At 34.5% G+C, this 20376-nt stretch overlaps 3 protein-coding genes across 3 annotated transcripts; 2 read left to right on the forward strand and 1 right to left on the reverse strand.

The window, feature by feature from the left end:
- The first annotated feature begins 3995 nt into the window (after positions 1-3995).
- Positions 3996-5577, forward strand: LOC106759760 (photosystem II 22 kDa protein, chloroplastic). Its single transcript, XM_014643092.2, has 4 exons — positions 3996-4378; positions 4478-4591; positions 4911-5145; positions 5225-5577. Exons 1-4 carry the CDS (start codon positions 4175-4177, stop codon positions 5467-5469), a joined length of 798 nt encoding a protein of 265 aa, XP_014498578.1. The 5' UTR covers positions 3996-4174; the 3' UTR covers positions 5470-5577.
- A 1013-nt stretch (positions 5578-6590) lies between these two features.
- On the forward strand, positions 6591-8375 carry LOC106761320 (uncharacterized protein At4g08330, chloroplastic). The gene is made up of 2 exons (XM_014644860.2): positions 6591-6867; positions 7696-8375. The coding sequence occupies exons 1-2, from the start codon at positions 6629-6631 to the stop codon at positions 8090-8092; spliced, it is 636 nt and encodes a 211-aa protein (XP_014500346.1). The 5' UTR covers positions 6591-6628; the 3' UTR covers positions 8093-8375.
- A 9984-nt stretch (positions 8376-18359) lies between these two features.
- Positions 18360-19984, reverse strand: LOC106761383. The gene is made up of 2 exons (XM_014644934.2): positions 19575-19984; positions 18360-18775 (listed from the first exon to the last, which is right to left on the reverse strand). Exons 1-2 carry the CDS (start codon positions 19903-19905, stop codon positions 18498-18500), a joined length of 609 nt encoding a protein of 202 aa, XP_014500420.1. The 5' UTR covers positions 19906-19984; the 3' UTR covers positions 18360-18497.
- Positions 19985-20376: the final 392 nt, after the last annotated feature.

A 20376-nucleotide genomic window follows, 5' to 3' on the forward strand; every position in this document is an offset into this window, starting at 1 on the left:
GTTGGTAGAAAATAAAGAGTGAAGATGGTTTGCTGTACGAAAAGAAGGAGGCGAGAGAAGAATCGAAAATGATGCCCAAATTTCCTTGTTAACCACAATTAACTTTCCTCCATTATTCAACTTTTCCTTTAAATTTTCCAAAAATCAATCTATTACAAAGTCTTAGATTCGGTGCATGTTTTATCTGTTTTTGCATGTCCAATGCTTCATTCTAACATAGAAAACCACAACTTTGAATCTGAATAAGTCTTAAACAACATTAATGCTTTACCGGATTAGGTTTGAAAAAGCAAAAAGCAAAAAACACAGTAGCAGGAAAGCATCCATTCGTTTAAATAAGGATTTTCTTAAACGGAATAAGATTTTCTTGAACGAATCTCAACATCCGTGAACGGATCTCAACATCCGTGAACGGATGTTGATATATGTTTAAAAATACAAGGCATATTCACATTCGTTCAAATATTACTAAAGGATAAAAAAAGGATGGAGAGGTGGAGGATTATTGAAGGGTAAAAAATGGATAGGGAGGTGGAGGAAGCACTACGTAGTGGTAGTGGTGAAGGGAGTAATGTCCAATAATCAGATCTTTACTGTTAGTATAATACTAACACACTTAAAAAGGGTGTCACATGTCAGTTTGTGTTTTTTTAATTCTTTTAAATATTTTATAATTATTTTTATTTTTTTTAATATTTCTTTAGAAAAATAGAAAAATGACACATGTCAAATTAATGTTGTGTTATGTGGCAATGACAATGTGACATGACATGTGTCACTATCGTGCCACGTGTAATTGTAATTTGATCCCTTTATTTTTATTTTGTCTTAATTTAGTCTTTTTTTTTTAAATTAAACAATTTTGTTCCTCCTAAATTCAAATGAAAATTAATTTTTATATAAATCTTATACAATTAATTTTATTAAAATTAATATTTTAATTAAACATTGTTAACAAGATTAAGTTTATTATATTTAAATTTAGTTAATTATACAAATATTAATTATGTTATGTAAATATACTTGTAAGAACTAAAAAAAATAGTGACATGGCATACTTTTGTGGATTTTTCAAATGATGTGAAAATTCACACAAGTATGTCAAGTCACTATTTTTTTAACTCTTATAGGTATATTTCTAAGATAATTAACATTTTTATAATTAAATAAATAAACTTATTCTTATTAAAAATATTTAATAGAAATATCAATTTTAATACAAATATTTATATAACATTTATATATAAACTAAATGTTGTTTGAATTTGGAAAGAAACAAAATTGATTAATTTTAAAAAAAAATTAGGGCTAAATTGAGTGAAAAAAAAAGACAAACTAAATTGAGACTAATGTAATGATACGTGACATGACAGTGACACATGACACTACCATTGTCACGTCATACTATTATTGTCACGTGACACAATGCTAATTTGACACTAATCAAATATTTTTCAAATAAAAAATAAAAATAATTAAAAAAGTATTTTTAAAAAAATACGAACTAACACGTAACACTTTCTTTGACGGTGTTAGTGCGGTACTAATGGCAGATACCCATTTGCTTTACTTTTGAAAAATAGGAACCAAATTTAAACAAAAAATATATGCGATTTCCAAATAGAAACAAGAACCAGTGGAATGATTAAAAATACTCATGAAACGAGCATTTTAGAAGGTATTTCGAATGCACATATGCTTTTCAAATCATTCGATTTTGGAATTTTTCTTTTTCGTATTCCAAAATATATTTTAAAATCAAATTTCTATTTCTAAATCCAAAAATAAATAAATAAAAAAAATACCACAAAGCAAAATGTTATTCTTATTTGTCTTGACTCAAAAGACTACAACTCAACAGTGGTTTTGAAGATCAATGGAAGTTGGTTCTTGTTGAATATATAGACAAGGTCCCTATTTGTAATAGAAGAAGTATGAGTTAAGCTCAAAATACAAATAAAAAATATTAACAAACTGATTAAAGATAAAAAATAAAAAAATAAAGATAATATATCTAACACTCCCCCTCATGCTAGTGGATACAAATCATATATATCAAACTTGTTACTAATATAATCCACAAAGACTTAGTGAAAATATTTGTTTTTGCACTCGAGTGACACCAGATTGTTAATGATTTGTGAATACGACATAGAAGACAAAATATTAAACCAAAAGTCTCCTATTGAGTAACAAATCTGGTAGGTTGCTTCATGTAAATCTCTTCTTACAAATTGTCATTGAGGAATGCATTGCTGACATTCAATAGATAATGAGGTAATTGTTCAAGAGTCACCACGGTTATAAATAAACTAACAAAAAAATTTTGCCACGGGAGAAAAAACATATATGGGCTGGTCAAAAGCAATGGTGACAAAAGAGAGGTCAGAACGGAAGAAACTATGGATGAATAGGAGAGAGAAACCTTAAAAATCCAAGATTCTTCAATCAAGGCACCTCAAAAAGGAATAAAAAAACAACCTCGATGCTCTGAATATCTGTTTCAGAGGAGATGAGACGCGCGACAACGCACAACAAACTTGAAAGAGGAAAATAACAACATAAACACTCTAAATCACTATGAGACATGTCACTATGCATGATGGAAAAGGAAGCAGACTCATAACTTCAAAAGGAGCTAAAAGCAGGTAAGAGTTCTAATGAAGCCATCGGTGACAGCACGATGGTCGTCTGACTGAGACGATCAAAATTGATTGATCATGGTCGCCAACAACAGAGACTTTAATAGTGACAACAGTAGACGATTCCATTAACCCACAACTACACGCTGGGGCACTTCTACCACCAAAGGCTCAACCTTCGTCACCAGCTCCCGCCTTTCTCACCTTCCAAGAAAAACCCTCTTCACCGTGCTCTAGAGGGAGGTGCGGTAACTTATGTATTCAAAAAGGAAGTTACAAAAACTCAATGCAAAAAAAAAAAAAGAGATTGAGATGCAAAACTCAGATGAGAACAATTAAAGATGCAAAAACAGGAATGAGAGGGGGAGGTGTGGCACAAATGAAAATGATAAATGGAAAAGTAAAGTTAGGCTTTTGACTTTTACTCAGGGGTAAAATTAGAATTTCATAATTAAAGAGGTGCAGGAAGAAAAAAGGAGGTGTAGGAAGAGACACATCTTTTGTGTCTTGAAAATTTATAAAAGGCTAAAGTTGGGCCTGAAGAAGATCACACGAATATTTGTTTGTGGGACATGGGTGATTTCAAAGTTTATAATTTTCTCACCAATTCTTTCTTTGGTAGGAGGATAGAAAGGGACCGAAAGAAAAAAAACAAGAAGAAAGAGGGAAGAAGTGAGGAGAGAAGGAAATAAACAAAATTCTCTGTATTAAAAATAAATGAGTAATAATGAAAAAGATTTGCTAAAAACAATGTAAAACATGTTATATCTTTTAGAAACCCATGCATCATACAAGTACTAAATCAAATTAAAACAACAAATTTATTTTTTGTTTACTAAGAGATGCATCCAATAAGAAAAGAGATAAAATCTCCTTTAAAAAATAGTTTAGAAAGTATGAAGTTATAAATGAAGCTTGTGGATATATTTTCACGTGCGTTAAATATTAAACAGTTATTTTAGAGAAATGTTTTTTCTTTTTTTATGCTAAGATAACGAACATCTGTGTACTAGGAATATCTAGCGGTGGTTGTTAACGTGTCAAAAGAGGATTTGTGGAGTTGAGATTTCCTTGTCCAATCCTCCTAGCTACGACTGACTAACTTCTTTCTTCAGATTCTGGACCGCAATAAAACACAACTTAGAATTTGGAAGAATCTAGACACATTGCTTTTCAAAAACTCCAACTTCAATTATTTTGTACGTAAAATTGAGCCAAGAAAATAAAATAGAGAGAGCGAAATGAATTAAAGTGAGTGAGTGTACTGAGTTTGAGGCAGGAAACGAAAGGAGATGAATATTATTTTTTGCGAAACCTCAAATGAAAACATTATCAGCATACCACAAATAGTGTTGGAGACGTGGTCACTCTTGCTGCCTGTCATCAACTATTACACCACATCCACACCCTTGTTAAATTATAGATGGTTTTCCCATTCTATCATGATTTTGGTAAACTCTTCCTTTAACATATTCAACACTACCACACTGCCAACATTCTAAACCAAACCACCAAGCTAACACTAGTCACCAATGGCTCAAACCATGTTGCTCATGTCTAGTGTCTCTAGCAGCCACTCCCTGGGTTTGAAGAAAGACCTTTTCCAACAATTGAGGCCTAAATTCTCTCAACTCTCATTCAATCCTCTTCCATCGTCATCTTCTTTCTCTTCTTCACCTCGTACATTCACAACTCTTGCTCTCTTCAAATCAAAGACCAAGGCCCCTCCTGCCAAGGTACTCAAACCAAACCTCTGTCTTGCCTAATCTAATACTTTGTTTTCAGAAAAATTAATTTTGTTTCACGAGATTTACGTTGTTTGTTCATTGATTCAGGTTGTAAAGCCAAAGCAAAAGGTTGAAGATGGTATCTTTGGCACTTCTGGAGGGTTTGGTTTTACTAAGCAGAACGAGCTCTTTGTGGGTCGTGTTGCCATGCTTGGTTTTGCGGTGAGTCAAATAAATAAACATAAACTCCACAACGGTCGCATGATGTGTGATATTTTTTGTTTTCAATGCACTTGACAATTGAGACTCTATTGTGAGTTAGGAAGATTTATAAAAAAATGTAGTATATGCTGAAGAAAGAAACATCAATTGGGTTGTGTTGTTTGTTTAGAGGTAGACCTTAAAAGATTAATTCAACTTTAAATTATGTTAAAAATGAATTTTGAGACTAAGTCAATATGAAAAAGGTGAGTTTGATTTTTACTGGACATGGTGATTCCAAGATTATTGGAGGCAGAAGCATTAAGAAACGTTTGTGCAGGCATCATTGTTGGGTGAAGCAGTAACTGGGAAAGGAATTCTTTCACAATTGAATCTGGAAACTGGAATTCCCATTTACGAAGCAGAGCCTCTTCTTCTGTTTTTCATCCTTTTCACGCTGCTGGGAGCTATTGGAGGTTTAGGTGACCGTGGGAAATTTGTCGATGACGAACCCAACACCGGAGGTGTCATTCCTTCAGGAAAAGGCTTCAGAGAAGCACTTGGTCTCGGTTCAGGTACCTCAGTTTTGAAACAAACAACGTTGTTGGATTTCCGAATTCTTAACATTAATGTAGAAGATGGGTTATTTTTCAGGTCGTTTGTTTGGATTCACGAAAGCTAACGAGCTATTTGTGGGAAGATTGGCTCAATTGGGATTCGTTTTCTCTTTGATTGGAGAGATTATTACTGGGAAGGGAGCACTCGCCCAGCTCAACATCGAGACTGGAGTACCGATCAACGAAATCGAACCCCTTGTGTTGTTCAACGTTCTTTTCTTCTTCGTCGCAGCTTTGAATCCTGGAACTGGCAAATTCGTTACGGATGAGGAGGATGATTAGAGAATACCTCTTTTTCTTTCTTTATATCTGTTTAAACAAAACTTCCTTCCTCATCTATCATTAATGCTCATCATACTTTTTTCTAATCTGCTTTACCATATTATATCATACTTCCCTTTTACCTGTCACACACATATTACACGTGTCACCAAACAAGCTTACCGGTGTTGGAATTAATTAACCCTTGTGTCGGCGCAACACGGAAAACTAAGAAAAAAACATAAATAATCTGTTTTGTTTGTTTTGGCATACTTTGTAGATATTAATAATGTTTGGTTCGTCGCCTCGTCCGCGGTCCATAAATTAAACAAAATCACTCGCATCATGGACGGTAGCATTAGCATATAAAATTTCTATAATAAGTTTATTACAAAAAAATTAAAGAGAAGTGACTCAATAGTTTGACGAGTGAAAATATATATACACACAAAGAAGATTAGAAAGCGAAAAATGTCAAGAACATGTTAAATTTCATACATTTTCTCACCTTCGTTAACATATGCTTACCAAAAGAAACCTCGTGTTACGATAAGAAATAACTTAACGAGATTGGTCCCGCGTCTTATTCTAGTCATAAATATTGTTCATAAAAATAAGTGAATAAGTGTACTTTGCAAAGGCTAAAATAGTAGAATATTTATAAAACGTATTACATCATACATTTTCTAATTTAAACATAGGACAGAAAAGGTCTTTCTTAACCCCGTCAGTTGCTACAATGATTAAGCAAATATATGTAATTAACGCAGGAAGAAACAGATGGAGGTTAATTCCACTTGGATCCCAGTATTCTTGGTGTTTTAATTATGATATCTTTTTTATTATATAAAAAAATATTGTTACCTTTGGCTTTAATGATTATATAATAGTTTAATTTTAGTTTTTGCAACAATAATAGTAATTCATGATGACCCTAATTAATTATAATGGACACAATTACGTGCGTAGTGGTAAAAGATAGAAAAGATAGTAAAGGTTTAGTTTTTCATGCATTAATTGTAAATATAAAAAGTGTTAAATATATTCTAAATATGATTTGTATAAAATTGTAAAAAATGACCATTTGATTGTATAAGTAATAAAAAAATGACAACTCTTAAGGAATGTTTAGAAGGAGGTGTGAATTGGTTTGGGTAGAGTCAAAGTGGTGGTGGACTCTATGAGGGACACGAACCTGCACAACCATAACTTCCAACAAGGCAGTTTCTTTCCTTCTTCCTCTCTGCTTATAAATTTATTAACTTCTCTTTCTCTTTCTCTTTCTCTTTCTCATTCGCTCATCCCATTCATCTCAAAAATGGAGAATTCCGTGTTTAACAAAAAATCACAAGTACATCACAATCCAACTTCCTCCTCCTACACCTATTCCTGCTCTTCTCAGAGGGATGTCCGCTACAGGTTCTTCTTCAATCTCATTTTGCTTTTCTTTTTCTTCTCTTTTTTCTGTCACAATAATTGCAATATCATATTTGCTTCTTTCCTAACAAATACCTGGTAGCTCATTTTTCAAGTCTGAAAGACTGAAAGCCAGTGCCTGATTGATTTTCCTTTCGTATATATTTTCGGATTCTTTAGGGTGGGTTAATGTTTCTTTCCTTTAAGTGTGCTTGAATGTGTTTCTCTTTTCGGGGTTGTTGCTACGAAACAGTAACACGCTAACATGTATCTAATTCACCTTTTGGTTGTTAACATGGTTTTGAGTGCCCACAGTATTTTCGGGGATAGTCCAATACTACCATCTAAAAGGGTTGACTTTCTTAATAGATGTTCTTCGTTTACACACACAAAGATTAAACTCCTGATCGCGCACAAACTTCACAAACATAATTATTTTCCATGTTAATCGAATTGTTTATTTGGAATCTCTATACAATTTGAACACGACTACCCAGGTTCTTCACCTCTCTCATTTTTTCCCAATTTCCCGAATCCATCTTCAAAATCAAACACGCCCTAAATTATCTTCGTAAAAAAACTGATGTAAATTATGTGTTTCACCAATTTGAAAGATAGCCAATATGGAAGGGTCTGTTTGCTAAAAAGCAACGAGACCAATTTTTCAGTAAACTGTCGAAAATTTTTACCTTGAGTTGTAGTAGTGTGCTATATGGTCAAATCTGCCTCTTCTACTTTTCTTTCTTTCTTTTTGACCATTTCACAGATACTTGGTGGGTGATGATTGGGATGGTCCAATACGAATGAATTTTTGACTTCTTGTTTTTGCAGTTGTGGCACTTGCGGGTATGAGCTGAACCTATCCTCCTCTAACCGGAGCATATCCTCCATCGGTTCAAAATATGGGAAATCCATAAGGCGAGGTATTATATCATTCTTCAACGTTGATGACAGCAGATTCACCCATGCTGATGAAATTGAATGTGCCCCATTTTTTGCCAAGCATTCGTGGGGTTTGTTCCGCAAAAAAACCAAGCTTCTCTGTCGCAAGTGTTGCAACCATGTTGGATATGCCTACAATGATCACACTTCATCGTCTTTTCCCCTCCTTGCAAACGGAGCCCAACCATCACCTGCCACAGAAGCCTCAAATCGAATGAAATATGACATTCGCATTCGCGCCTTGCAACCTTCATCTCAAGAATATGGAATCACTGAGTCAGCTTGACATTTTAAATACGTTGTAAAAATTGTTCCATTCCTTACCACATAGTAGTAATGATCACTGAATACAAGAAGGTTGTGGTTTCTTTTTTTTTTTTTTTTCTTTTTGAGATGTGACTTCATTATTCATATAGGTAAAGTTCTGTCTTTGCCTTTTTCAAGTGTGCTGTTGTATATAAAAGTTGTAGCTGTTGGATTTTGGAATGTAAAATTCAATTGGCAAAATAACTGAGACATGGCATTTATTGGTGTAATACCTGGTAAATCAGGAGTTATTTCCTAGCTTTGAATTGTCAGATTTCAAGAATTGATGATTCCTACTTCGGTTGTCCTCCCATTATATATATATATATATATATATATATATATATATATATATATATATATATATATATATATATATATATATACACATATATATATATATATGGTTTCTTAACACACGTATGTCTGCTTTTACGTTTTAACAATGTGTACCGGATTATAATAGACAAAAATATCCTCATTTATAATGGATTTTAAGTTTAAGGTCGATATTTAAATAATTTTCATTCTCAAAACTAAAAAAAGAAAGAAACCCTCAAACTCTTACTCACATTCATCATTCCTCTCAACCCTTTCTCTTTCATCTCTCTCACTCCAACATTTTCTTTGTCATCCCTATTGTCCCAATTGAAAAAAAAAAAAATCAGAAACCCTTGCCTATCCCTGATCCACTTTCCTCAATTATCCAATTTGTTTCTCTCTCGTCTCCATACTCTCCCTCAGCCACACACAACAACCCGTGACATCGTAATTTGTTGCTCTTGCTCTGTTCGTTCATTTGGAGGATGTGTTATATATTTTCCCTTCTTATTATTATTAAATTTCATTTTTAAATTAAATCATGTAAATAAAAACTTCATAAATCAATTAAATTTTCATATATTAATTACACATCTACACCACATTTCATTATATCTTTAAAGAACAAGATATTTTCCTCTATTGTCCTTTTCCCTTTACACAAAGTGTTTCTTTTTCCTTTCTCTGTTGGTATGAGATACATGATGTAAGATTACAACCTAGAATTGAAAGAATTGTACTCCTAGGGAGCTCTTCTATACCTATTTCTTTAATTTCCTTACGTCCATTTAAAATTTCTCTGATTCAAATTACCACTATCATCTTCAATTGGGTTGAGATGAGAGAAAAAATGTTGGAGTGATGATAGAGAAAATGTTGAGATGAGAGAGAAAATATCTTTGATGACAAAGGGTTTCTGATTTTTTTTTTCAATTGGGACAACAGTACGGATGACGACAGAGAAAATGTTGGAGTGAGAGAAATGATAAAGAAAATATTGGAGTGAGAGAGATGAAAGAGAAAGGGTTGAGAGTAATGACGGAGGTGAGTAAGGGTTTGGCTATTTTTTTTTTAGTTTTGAGAATGAAAATTATTTAAATATCCTTGACCTTAAAACTTAGAATCCATGATAAATGAGAGTATTTTTGTCTATAATCCGGTACACATTGTTAAAACGTACCAACTGAAAAATAGACGTACGCGTATTAACAAACCCCATATATATATATATATATATATATATATATATATATATATATATTATAAGTATCTTTTGTTTTAAGTATAGTTCTTCATATAAAATTTTGACTCTACATTCATACAGTAAATGTTCATAGAACTTTCAACTCATTAAAATTTTTAACTGTCCCTTTTATAAGTAAGTTGAGTTTTACCAATTCACTTTTAATAACTAATTATGGTTGGTTTTATCACAACATCAATACATACTTATATCAGTTGGATATTAAAATAAACTAGAGTTATATTTATATAAAAAAAAACTTAAAACAACTTTCAACGTAAAACCTTAATATTAAGGTTTAATATTTATTGGTTTGGTTCTTTTTATATATATTATTTTATCTTTATTATTTATATTTAATGTGAGACTTATATTTGGATTACGGGCAAATACTATAATGTGTCAAGGTTATTAAATTTAGAACAGAATGGAAACCAGGTGTAGGTGTAAGGAATTAGAAATTCAGAAAGTAGAAGACAGGTGTATGTAGTTGAGTGATCGATCACTTTTTGATGGTAGTTTATAAGCGAAAGTTTTAACATTTGGTGTCACTTTCTGCATGCACTCTCCTTCTCCAAAGTTCTAAATTTCCATTTTTTTTTCTTCTCTCTAAAATTCTTCTTCCTTCTCTCTAAATTCTTATGTTTTTCCTCTTCTGATCATCATTCAGGCAACGTTTGAGTTCTCCTGGCGTCCAGGACTTTCATTTAAACCGATCAAGTTGCGGTTTTGAAGTGGTTAGTCCAGTCTTGTCATCTTTGTGATCCATGCATTTTCTGTTACATGCAAGCCTTGTTCAGCTTGCATGTGCTCATCAATTCCTTCTCTGAATCTGTTTCTTGTCTTTGGTTCTATGATTAGTTCCTTTTCATCAATCAGAAATTAATAGAAGGTCATAGAAGTTACTTGCGGTGTAGGCAATACTGTGGAAGCTTAGAAGTTTTCTGGGTTTTGAGGTAAGGGAAGCTTATAATTTAATTATGATTCTCTGTTTGTGAATGGTTGCATGTTTAAATGATATTATGTTTGGTGATTTGGGTGATATTGAATATTGAAGTTGCTACATGTTAATTTGTATGTGTTGATGCTGATAAATTATGTGAATTGGGTAGGAATAGGGTTTGATTTTAATTCTGCAATATTATGCAAAATTCTTTAATTGTTGTCGAGAGTCATTTGTGACCGTTCGGTTTCTCTTGGTGTGTTCAGTCTTGACTGAATTCTCATTCGGTAAAGAATTTCAGTTAATGACCGATCGACCTTCTATTGGATATAATTGAAAATAAGCATTCGATCTATGTACAGTCTTCTATTTCCATTTAGGGGTCAGCCTAATTAAGTTACCCAAACTAAGTTAAGTCTTATATATTATAATCATTCTCGGTCTCAGAAGTGCTCAGTCTTATATTAGCACTCGGTCTCAGAAGTGCTCGGTCTTATACTAGCACTTGGTCTGAGAAGTGTTCGGTCTTATACTAGCACTCGATCTCAGAAGTGCTCGGTCTTATACTAGCACTCAGTCTCAGAAGTGTTTGGTCTTGTACTAGCACTCAGTTTCTTTGTAGTATTCAGTATTGTATGAATATTAAGTTTTAATAGTGTTCGGCTTAAGGCCTAAGCTAGTAGCGTTGGTATTAGCCTTTGGGTAGAGAGAAAACGTTCAGTCTTATAATAAGTATTCAGCTCAACTAGAGTGTTTAGTCTGGTAATAATGTTTGGTTATGTTAACCTCTAGAGAGTGTTCTTCCATTCGATCTTGTTCATAAGCATGTTGATCTCTTCTTGTCGGTCTTGTTTGAGAGTGAGATTTTATTTACTATTCAGTTTGATTTTACTGATGAGTAAGTATGATGGTATTAAAGTATGAGATGAATTAAAGATATGAAAGAGTGTTTTAGGGAGGAATATCTCGTGGTTGGTTATTGAATGGTAAAGTATGAAGGTGGTTTGCTTAGCTGGCGTTTATCTTGATATTCTGCGATTACTCATCCTCAAGTAGAGAAGAGTAGCTCATGCGTGAGAATGGCAGGAGGTCCTAATCCATAAGGTTAACTTGGATGAGGTATAACAGACTAACCTCAAATGACAGCTGGTGAGGACATCCGAGCTACTACACCATTTGGGTGCACAAACGTCGTACCTACATAATTCATACAATCCGGATTAAGGATGGCAATAATACCCGTACCCGCGGGTATCCGCGGGCAAAACCCATTGCGGGTATTTAATATCCGCAAGTAAAAGGTACCCGCGGGTAGCGGGTAATTTAATACCCGCTCGTTAACGGGTTGGGTACGAATATCACACTATCCGTACTGCGGGTATCCGCTACCCGTTTAAAAATGAAATTCCAATTTTATCCATTATCTTTTTATGAAATTATAAAATAAATTAAAATATGAAATTACAAAATAAAATTAAACTTCTGAGTCATGGTATTCAAATTTCAAACGTTACTATCGTAGTATCAACTTTGTTATTCAAAGTAAAATATTCAAAGTTCTGACATTGCAGAGGAAGTGAAAGGTCACTTTTTTATTTTGAACTTGCAGAGGAAGTGAAAGGTCACTTTTTTATTTTTCTTCTTTTCTCTAAAACCTCATTCCCTTCTTCTTTCTTCTTCTTTCTTAATATTTCTTTTCCTTCTTCTTTCCGCCACCTACCAAACACAAGAATCTCCGCCACCTACCAACCACAAGAACAACCGTCTTCAACGACGCCGTCGCAACGTTTACAACTTCTTCTTCCACCATTCACGGCTCCGTCCGCGGTAGCTTCTTCTTCCACCATTCACGGCTCCGTCTGCGGTAGCTTCTTCTTCCACCATTCATGGCTTCGTCCGTGACAACTTCTTCTTCCAACAATAGGTGATCCCATTCGTAGAGCTTGAGAGGCTGAAACGCATCGGGAGCGACAACAAGAGGCATATTTGAGACTCTTTGGTGTAGATCTGTGATCCTTTAGCGCATATATGAGATTCTTTGATGCAGATATGAAATCCTTAAGTGCATATCTGAAATGTTTTGGTGTAGATATGAAATATTTTGGTGTAAATGGGAGTTTTGAAGTGAAGATCTAGGGTTTATAAGTTTTGAAATTTGGATCAGAACTTAGGCTTGGATAATAATACAGACACGGTTAACGGGTATCCAACGGATATCCGCGGGTTGAAAAAAATCTGCGGGTTTTTTTTATGCGGGTACCCGGCAAGTAGCGGGTACACTTTTTACATGCGGGTCAGGTTCGGGTATTGCACTATCCGACCCGAACCCGACCCGTTGTCATCCCTAATCCGGATAGTCAAATCAAGTGGTCAGTCATTGTATGTATGATGTATTCGGTCTTTACTTGAAATATATGTATGATGTGTTCGGTCTTTACTTGATATATATGTATGATGATTTTATGTTATAAGTTGGTTATGAATTTGTTTATGTTGTTATGATTAATTAAATTATATAAGTTTATCCTACATTTTCTTGTCTTGTCTTATGTTTCCCATTTGGTTGTCCTTTCTCTTGCAATGATCATTCAGTGGATGTGAGCAGATGTTGATGAGTGTTTGTTGGGAGAAGCATTGGAAGAAGAGAACCTTGCAGTTTAGTTTTATGGACGTTCGGTATTTAGGCTTAGTATATCTTTTGTAATATTGTGCGGGTTATATAGAGTTTTGTATAACTCTTCAGTATGTGACTACTTTGTACCATCATACGGTTTAAACCTAGTTGTAGAACTGTAAGGCCTTGCAAAAATGCCATTTAAGTGTGTGTACACGTGGCAGCATAGGATAGGTTGAATACTATTAGTAAAGGGAAATACACTTAGCATTCTAAATCTTAGTCATTCTCCTAAGACAGCAACCATCTCCTTCTACGTTTCTCTCCTTCTTTGCCTTGCCACTCCTTCCATCTCAACTCAGATTCTAACCGTTAGTTTCTCAAATTGAAGCTACCTAAGCATTCAGGACTCCAAGAGCTACGTTTCTACCGATCGATTTTCCGTTTCATCCAACCGGTAAGAAAGCCCTCTTTCCTCCTTTGCCCTAGGGTTTCAAGCATGAGATTCTTATTTCATGCAACCCATTTCGTTTTCTTCCACAATCTAACTTCAACTTAGTGCTAAAATTCGTCCTCCATCATCAATTGATGATTTTAGGTGATTCTCACACTTTGGGTTCAAAGTACTTGGTCTAGGATCATTCCTTGAGTTGGCGGTGCACCCTAGAGGTAAGGGGAGCTAGCTTTCTTTCCATTTTTATAGTATGTTGTGAATGTATGATAAATCTTAAAGTTGTATGTTGTTGGAAGCATGAAATTGGTTGAATTGGTTTGAAATTTATGTATGAAAATGGGTATGTTATGTAGAATTGATGATTGATGATTTTGGACTGTTTGGAACCCCTTGGTATGTTGAATTAGGCATGATTGGGACTGTGATGATGATTGAAATCTGTTGTGGTAGTGTTTGGAAGAAAATCAAGTCATTTAAAGCCACTTTTAAGCCATTTTAAGGGAAGTGAGGTAGTAATTTTGAGTATATGGGGTTTGTTGTGCTTGTGGACTGTTGGGACAGTTTCACTAAGTGTATTGTGACTTGTTTGAGTCACCAAATTTACCAAAATAGGAGCAGAATGGTAAGATTGGGTTTTGGGTCCCTAAGTTGAGAAATTGAGTGTTTAGAGTTGAAATGAAGCTTAAATCACTTTAGAAACGTGTTAGTAATGTTTAGAATCTCTTAGGTAAGTTTAGTTATGTCTAAAACGAAGATTAGAGGTGTTAGAAGTTGGTTAAATTGGTAAAAAAATGGTCTTAGCATGTTCTGTCGAATTCTGCAGAATTCTGCAGAATTCTGCAGAGTCTTGGTCGTCCGGTTTTGTAGGCCTGGTCAGGGAAGGATGACTCCTTCCCTTGACCGTCCGGTTTGGATGTCTGGGTCAGAGAAGGATGATTCCTTCTCTTGACCGTTCGGTCTGGCATGTGTGTTTTCGGTCAGAGAAGGTATTTCTTTCTCTTGACCGTCCGGTCTGAGTCTTGGTTAGAGAGGGAGGTTTCCTTCTCAAACAGTTCGATCTGGTGAATCTTCGTTAGAGAAGGAAGTCTCTTTATTAAACCGTTCGGTCTGGTGAGTTTTGGTTAGAGAAGGAGGTTTCCTTCTTAAACCGTTCGGTTTGGTGGGTCTTAGTCAGAGAATGAGGTTTCTTTCTCAAACCGTCCGGTTTGGTAGGTTCTGGGTCAGAGAAGGTGATTCCTTCTCACGACTGTTCGGTTAGATACTCTGGGTCAGAGAAGGTTATTCCTTTCTCATGACCGTTCGGTCAAATATGGTTAGGGTAAGTTGTTCTTTCGCATGACCGTTCGGTCAGATATACTTTCGGCCAGGGAAGGATTGTTCCATCCCGTAACCGTTCGGTCTGGCAAGGGTGCCTGGTAGTGGCACCCAATTCAATCCCAATGGTTCGGCCACTGCTACTAGTGTTCAGTTTATTGCTTAGAGCTTGTGGTTGGTTGGTTTATCTAATTGTTTGTGGCAAATTAAGGTGTGTATGATTTATATGACTTGGAAAATTATCAAGTAATTGGATTGGTTGGATTCGGTTGCGAAATTTAGATCTCTCGGTGGGATCAATTAGTGTATTGAATGTATGTAAGAGGCTTCCACTATGGGGGGTTATCCCTAACACTCTAACGGTCTTTCATTCTCACTTAGAGAGGATTGACGCGTGTGGTGAGAGTAGTGGGAGGTCCTAGGATAGGCACTTTCACTGTAGGCCTATACTGCGGTAACGGACTAGCCTTGTGAATGGTCGGGTGGAACCCCTCGGCAATGGCTTTGCAAAGCAGTAGGGCCATCACAAGTGCACAACCCGCCCCAGCTCTATATACATTCTATGTCCGGACGTGTCTAGGGGTCTTAACATGACACGATGTTTGCTTTAGTGAGTTTTGTGAAATCAATGTTTATGTTTATGATGACTTACATGTTTAAGTGTGTATGAACGTTCTTGCAATGAATTGTATGATTGTTTGAGACCTAGCTCACCCTTGCACTTGTATGTTTGTATGTGTTTGCCTTCCCCCTTGCGATGATCATCCAATCCTTTGGATGTGAGCAGTAGGTGATGAGGTACCCTTGGAGCAGGCGTGGAAGACTGAGGAAGATCCAGCCCCTAGTACTTAGGGCGTTTATTAGTTCTTATTTCATTAGCTTGTTAATTTTTGGAAACACTCTCTAGGCATCCTTCGATCTTTAGTTTATTTTGTATTTTGGAGAACTTTTAGAACTTGTACTCAAGTTTTTTTTTCGTTTTAATTTCCACTAAATTTCGGATGACTGTATAAATATTTAAATATTGTCATCTTTATCTCTTAACTGCTTTCACATATTGTAATAGCTGAATCCTATTATATTATATGTGAATATGATATTTGGGATGTCACAAGAACCGTTCTGTTTATTACTATATTTTGTCATAGTTTTTTAATCCTTTGAAAAGTTTTAATTCTTTTAGTATTTTAGGACATCTGTAAACCCTATTTTAATTCCATTAGTTATCCTATCATATTTTTGTATGTTAATTCCTTTATATAGTATTTCGCTATATTTTGGAATAAATTTTGAAAAGAAAAGAAAAAGTACAATACAATGATATATATTTTTTTCAAAGTGATTTTGGGTGATGCTACTTCTTCGCCCTTCAATCAACTTCTCATGAACATTGTGTGCATGTTGTGTATGGGTTAAGGATAAACATAGATGATAAGCATTTCTGAGTGAATTTGAAATGTTCAAATATCTTAGGTTGATTTATGTTAATGGGAGACAATTATAGATTTGAATCCAAAATTATATGTTTTGGACCAAAAAGATGTATTCAATAAAATGAAGTGAAAGTGGGCAGGCTTTATGGGCTACCAAATTAATTTTTAAAACGGTACCAATTCATCAAAAAATCCTCGACATTAATAAGAATATTCTAAAAGTGTATACTGTTAATCGATTTAATCTTTTAAATTGTAATAAAATAAAATTGGTGTCTAAAATAAATGAAACGGAAAATTGCTCCTTAAAATTATAGCCATAGGACAATTCAACATTGGTCCATAAATTAATTATAAAGATTTTATCGTACTTGATATTTTATACGTTATATATACTTATGTTGATTGATATAGTATTATAGTATGTTCATATACATTGTAAATTTTATCGACCAATATTTTTATTTTATTTTAAATATCTTTTCCAAATTTATGGAAATGAAGTAATGATAAAAAAGTAATAAAATGACAGTTTTATTCCTCTTTTTATTCGAAAAATGAGTATGTATTCATCAGTAAATATTATTTAATCGACATCCTAATTTGTCTGTAAACGAATACTACATCATAATTCAATCTTACGCAGCCAAAAGTTACGTGTTTTTTTTTTAAATAAATATTTTGTTAACTAAAATGACTTCCCACATAACTACACAAAGATGATCTTTTATAGGTTTTGAAAATGTTGCGTAAATGAAAGATAAAATTAATACAATATTAAAAAATATAATTGTGTTGTTTATTAGAATATTTAATAAGATTTGGGGAAGAAATTATTAAAAGTAAGTTTTAGACCTAATTTAATTTCACAAAATCGACTTGTAAAGTAAGATTTGCACTATATTTTTATATTATAAATTTGTCTTATCTCTAATTGACGTGGAACTTCGAAAGGTTTGAAGATAGAAGGGTTGTCAATGAGGTGGGTAGAAGAGAGGGTGCATTCCACATGGGGTGTTATTGTTGTAACTTTGAAACGAAATTGACAAGAAAGTGAGAAGTGAAACCAATAGGGACAGACTGGAGGTTGTCAACAGTGTCCTATGTCTCTACTCCAATTTCTCATTATTCATCTAAACCAATCATATTTTCACATTTATTTCATACACATCCTAAGATAAAATACTCATAAATTAAAAAAAGAGAGTAAATAATAGTAAAAATATTTCTCAACCAAATTTAATTTACAGAACATATATAATTGTATGTATTTAGTTGAGCAATTCTACATAAACTCAAATTTCCTAGTTTGAAAAGGAATGGCTAGCTGTTTGGTCGCAAGAATCTAAGCCTAACTCGGCAAAAACATACTAATCACGTACGCCTATCATTGGACCATTTATATGTAATATCGATTTTGATTTATATATAAAAAGAAGAAGAAAGGAGTTGTTAATTGAAGCATTAGTGAAAAAAAGATGATTGGATAGAAAAATATGGAAAAAATTAAAGAGCATGAGATTTAAAAGAAAAGGTATACCTAATTTGATTCTAAACGTAGTGATAAAGCAATAATATATGTCCAGTAATAAAAATGTATGATGGAAATGAGCTTGTTGGTTTTGAATTGGATGGTGTGTTGTCATTTTCTTGTGGTGGGAATAAAGGTTTTGTGATTGAGCTTGAGGGTATTGTAATATGTAGTGGTCCTGATGTGGGAAATTGATGGTCTTGTGTAGGGCACCCATCACACCACTAAGCAAATTATAAGGGCCTAATCGGACAACCACACATGCAGCATCATTATTATTTCCTACTTAGTTTTTATAAAATGTTTGCAGTGTTATTTAGAAAACTGGGAACAAGACATTCTCCCCATAAGACAACTATAAGACAAGTACTGTAACACAATGTTGAAGGCTTCATTGTTTCCCACTAAGGCTACCTAACATGTTTATGGAGAAAATTCTCAAGAAACCCTTTTACATTAAAAACCCAAAGGAGGTAGTAAGAAAGAAAGAAAGGCAAAGTGAAGAAATGGTGATGTTGTTTATGAGGAGGCTTTATTCGATGGTCGTTTTCCTCTTTGTCAGACTCCTCATCCAACCACCCTTTCTCACCTTCAGTCCCTCCACGTGGCACACACCGCCACTCTTCTTCCATCGTATGAGCTGGAACATGTGCCCTATACGCTTTCGCCACCTAAACGCCTCACGTGACTTCCCGTGCTCTATCACGCTCTTCTCCCTGTTGCACTTCTCTAGGGACACCTTCTTCGACACTCTGCTCTTTTCCCACGATGCCACCCCGTTCTCTTCAAACTTGATTGAGATGAACGACTCTGCAAAGTTTTTTTTCTTTTTTTTATTCATTCCACAACCAAAAGATAAAGCAAAAAAATTATACACTTTAATACACTTTACTCTCATACCCTAACCTTTGCTTTTCCTTACTTTTTCGTTTCTCCTATGCTACTAGTATTCTCCTAACCAAACTCATAATAATAATAATAATAATTTCGTTATAAATGTTTTTGTTTGTACTAAATCAAGCAAGTACTATGCTGCCGACGGGTTGAATCAAAACTCTGTATAAAACTTATCAGAGTTAATGTTGTTTGGTGATGGTTTTGATGAAGATGAACGAGATATTGGGGGATTAGTTATGTGGTCTAATTCCCCATCAAATCCAGAGAATGGGAAAAATAATAATTTTTCAGTGTCATGATGCTCTTGGCGTATGCATCTGACAGCATATGCCACGCCAAGAGGAAAAGAATGACACACAACACAACACAACCCAAAGCCTTCAACTCCTCTCCCTCTGTCTTATAGCACTCTTATCGTTGTAGCTACGCTTTTTGACCTTAATTTCCTAATCATCACACAATGTAATCTTCCACATCAAGACACGCAAACATGCACTCATAATTCTCCACCAATAATGAAAGCAATTCATCACAAGTGGAAAAATATCCCCCACTGCGACTCATTACCAATTATGATCACGGCACACCACCCGATTAACCCAGAAGGAGATAATTATAATTGCAATTGCAACCATTCCATATTAATTAGGTATCTATCCATGACTGGTAACATAATGAAGGTAAAAGTGAATCGGGATGTATTAATTATTACCTTCTGGACTGGGAGAGACATCATCATAGTCATTGTCGTAGTCATGGTTGTGAGATTTCCAGTGGTGGGATTCGTGGCGAGTGAATAGAGAGCCCAAAGCAAAGATCTTGTGAATGGAAGAGGGTGCTTTTGTGTCTGTGGAAGTTTGAAGCCTGTGGGAAGATTTGGAGGAAGAAGAACGGTGGTGGCGGTGGTGGTGGCCTTGTTTTGCAGCAAGGAGGAGGAGCCTCTCATTCAAGCACAAGGGGCAGACCCCAAGAAGAAGTTGTCTGGGATGGAAATAGCAGAATGATTTTTCTTCTCTGTAGGCATTATTTGCAATATTGTTCATGATATGGTTGAATTGAAAAACAGTTGGGAATGGAGAGAGAAGGTGAAGGAATTTAGAAAGATAGAAGGAATTGTTGAGAATATATATGGTGGAAAAGTGAAACTAAATGGAAGATCATCAACATGGCCCACCAACACAACATCATCAATCTAAACAATGTATGTAATGTGAATAGTGTTGTGTTCTTTAGTACAAATACTGGCTAATGTGTTTGTTTATACACTATAACAAATTCCTACTTAGTAATCACTTTTTTTTTTTTTTTTAAATAACAAAAGTAATCAGCTTTATTTTTCTTGGTTAAAGCTGAGCTTTATAGGTTTTAATCTTGAACCTAGTCCCATTTTCTTTTACAAAATATTCTCTTGTGCTTATCACTGTAAAACTCAAACCCAAATGACTTTTTTATGCATATTTATTTGCTTTTCTCAGAAAGTTTAAAAGGCAAATAACAAAACAGTATTTTGAAAT

The sequence above is a fragment of the Vigna radiata genome, chromosome 5 (genome assembly GCF_000741045.1).
Source record: "Vigna radiata var. radiata cultivar VC1973A chromosome 5, Vradiata_ver6, whole genome shotgun sequence".
Lineage (NCBI taxonomy): Eukaryota > Viridiplantae > Streptophyta > Magnoliopsida > Fabales > Fabaceae > Vigna > Vigna radiata.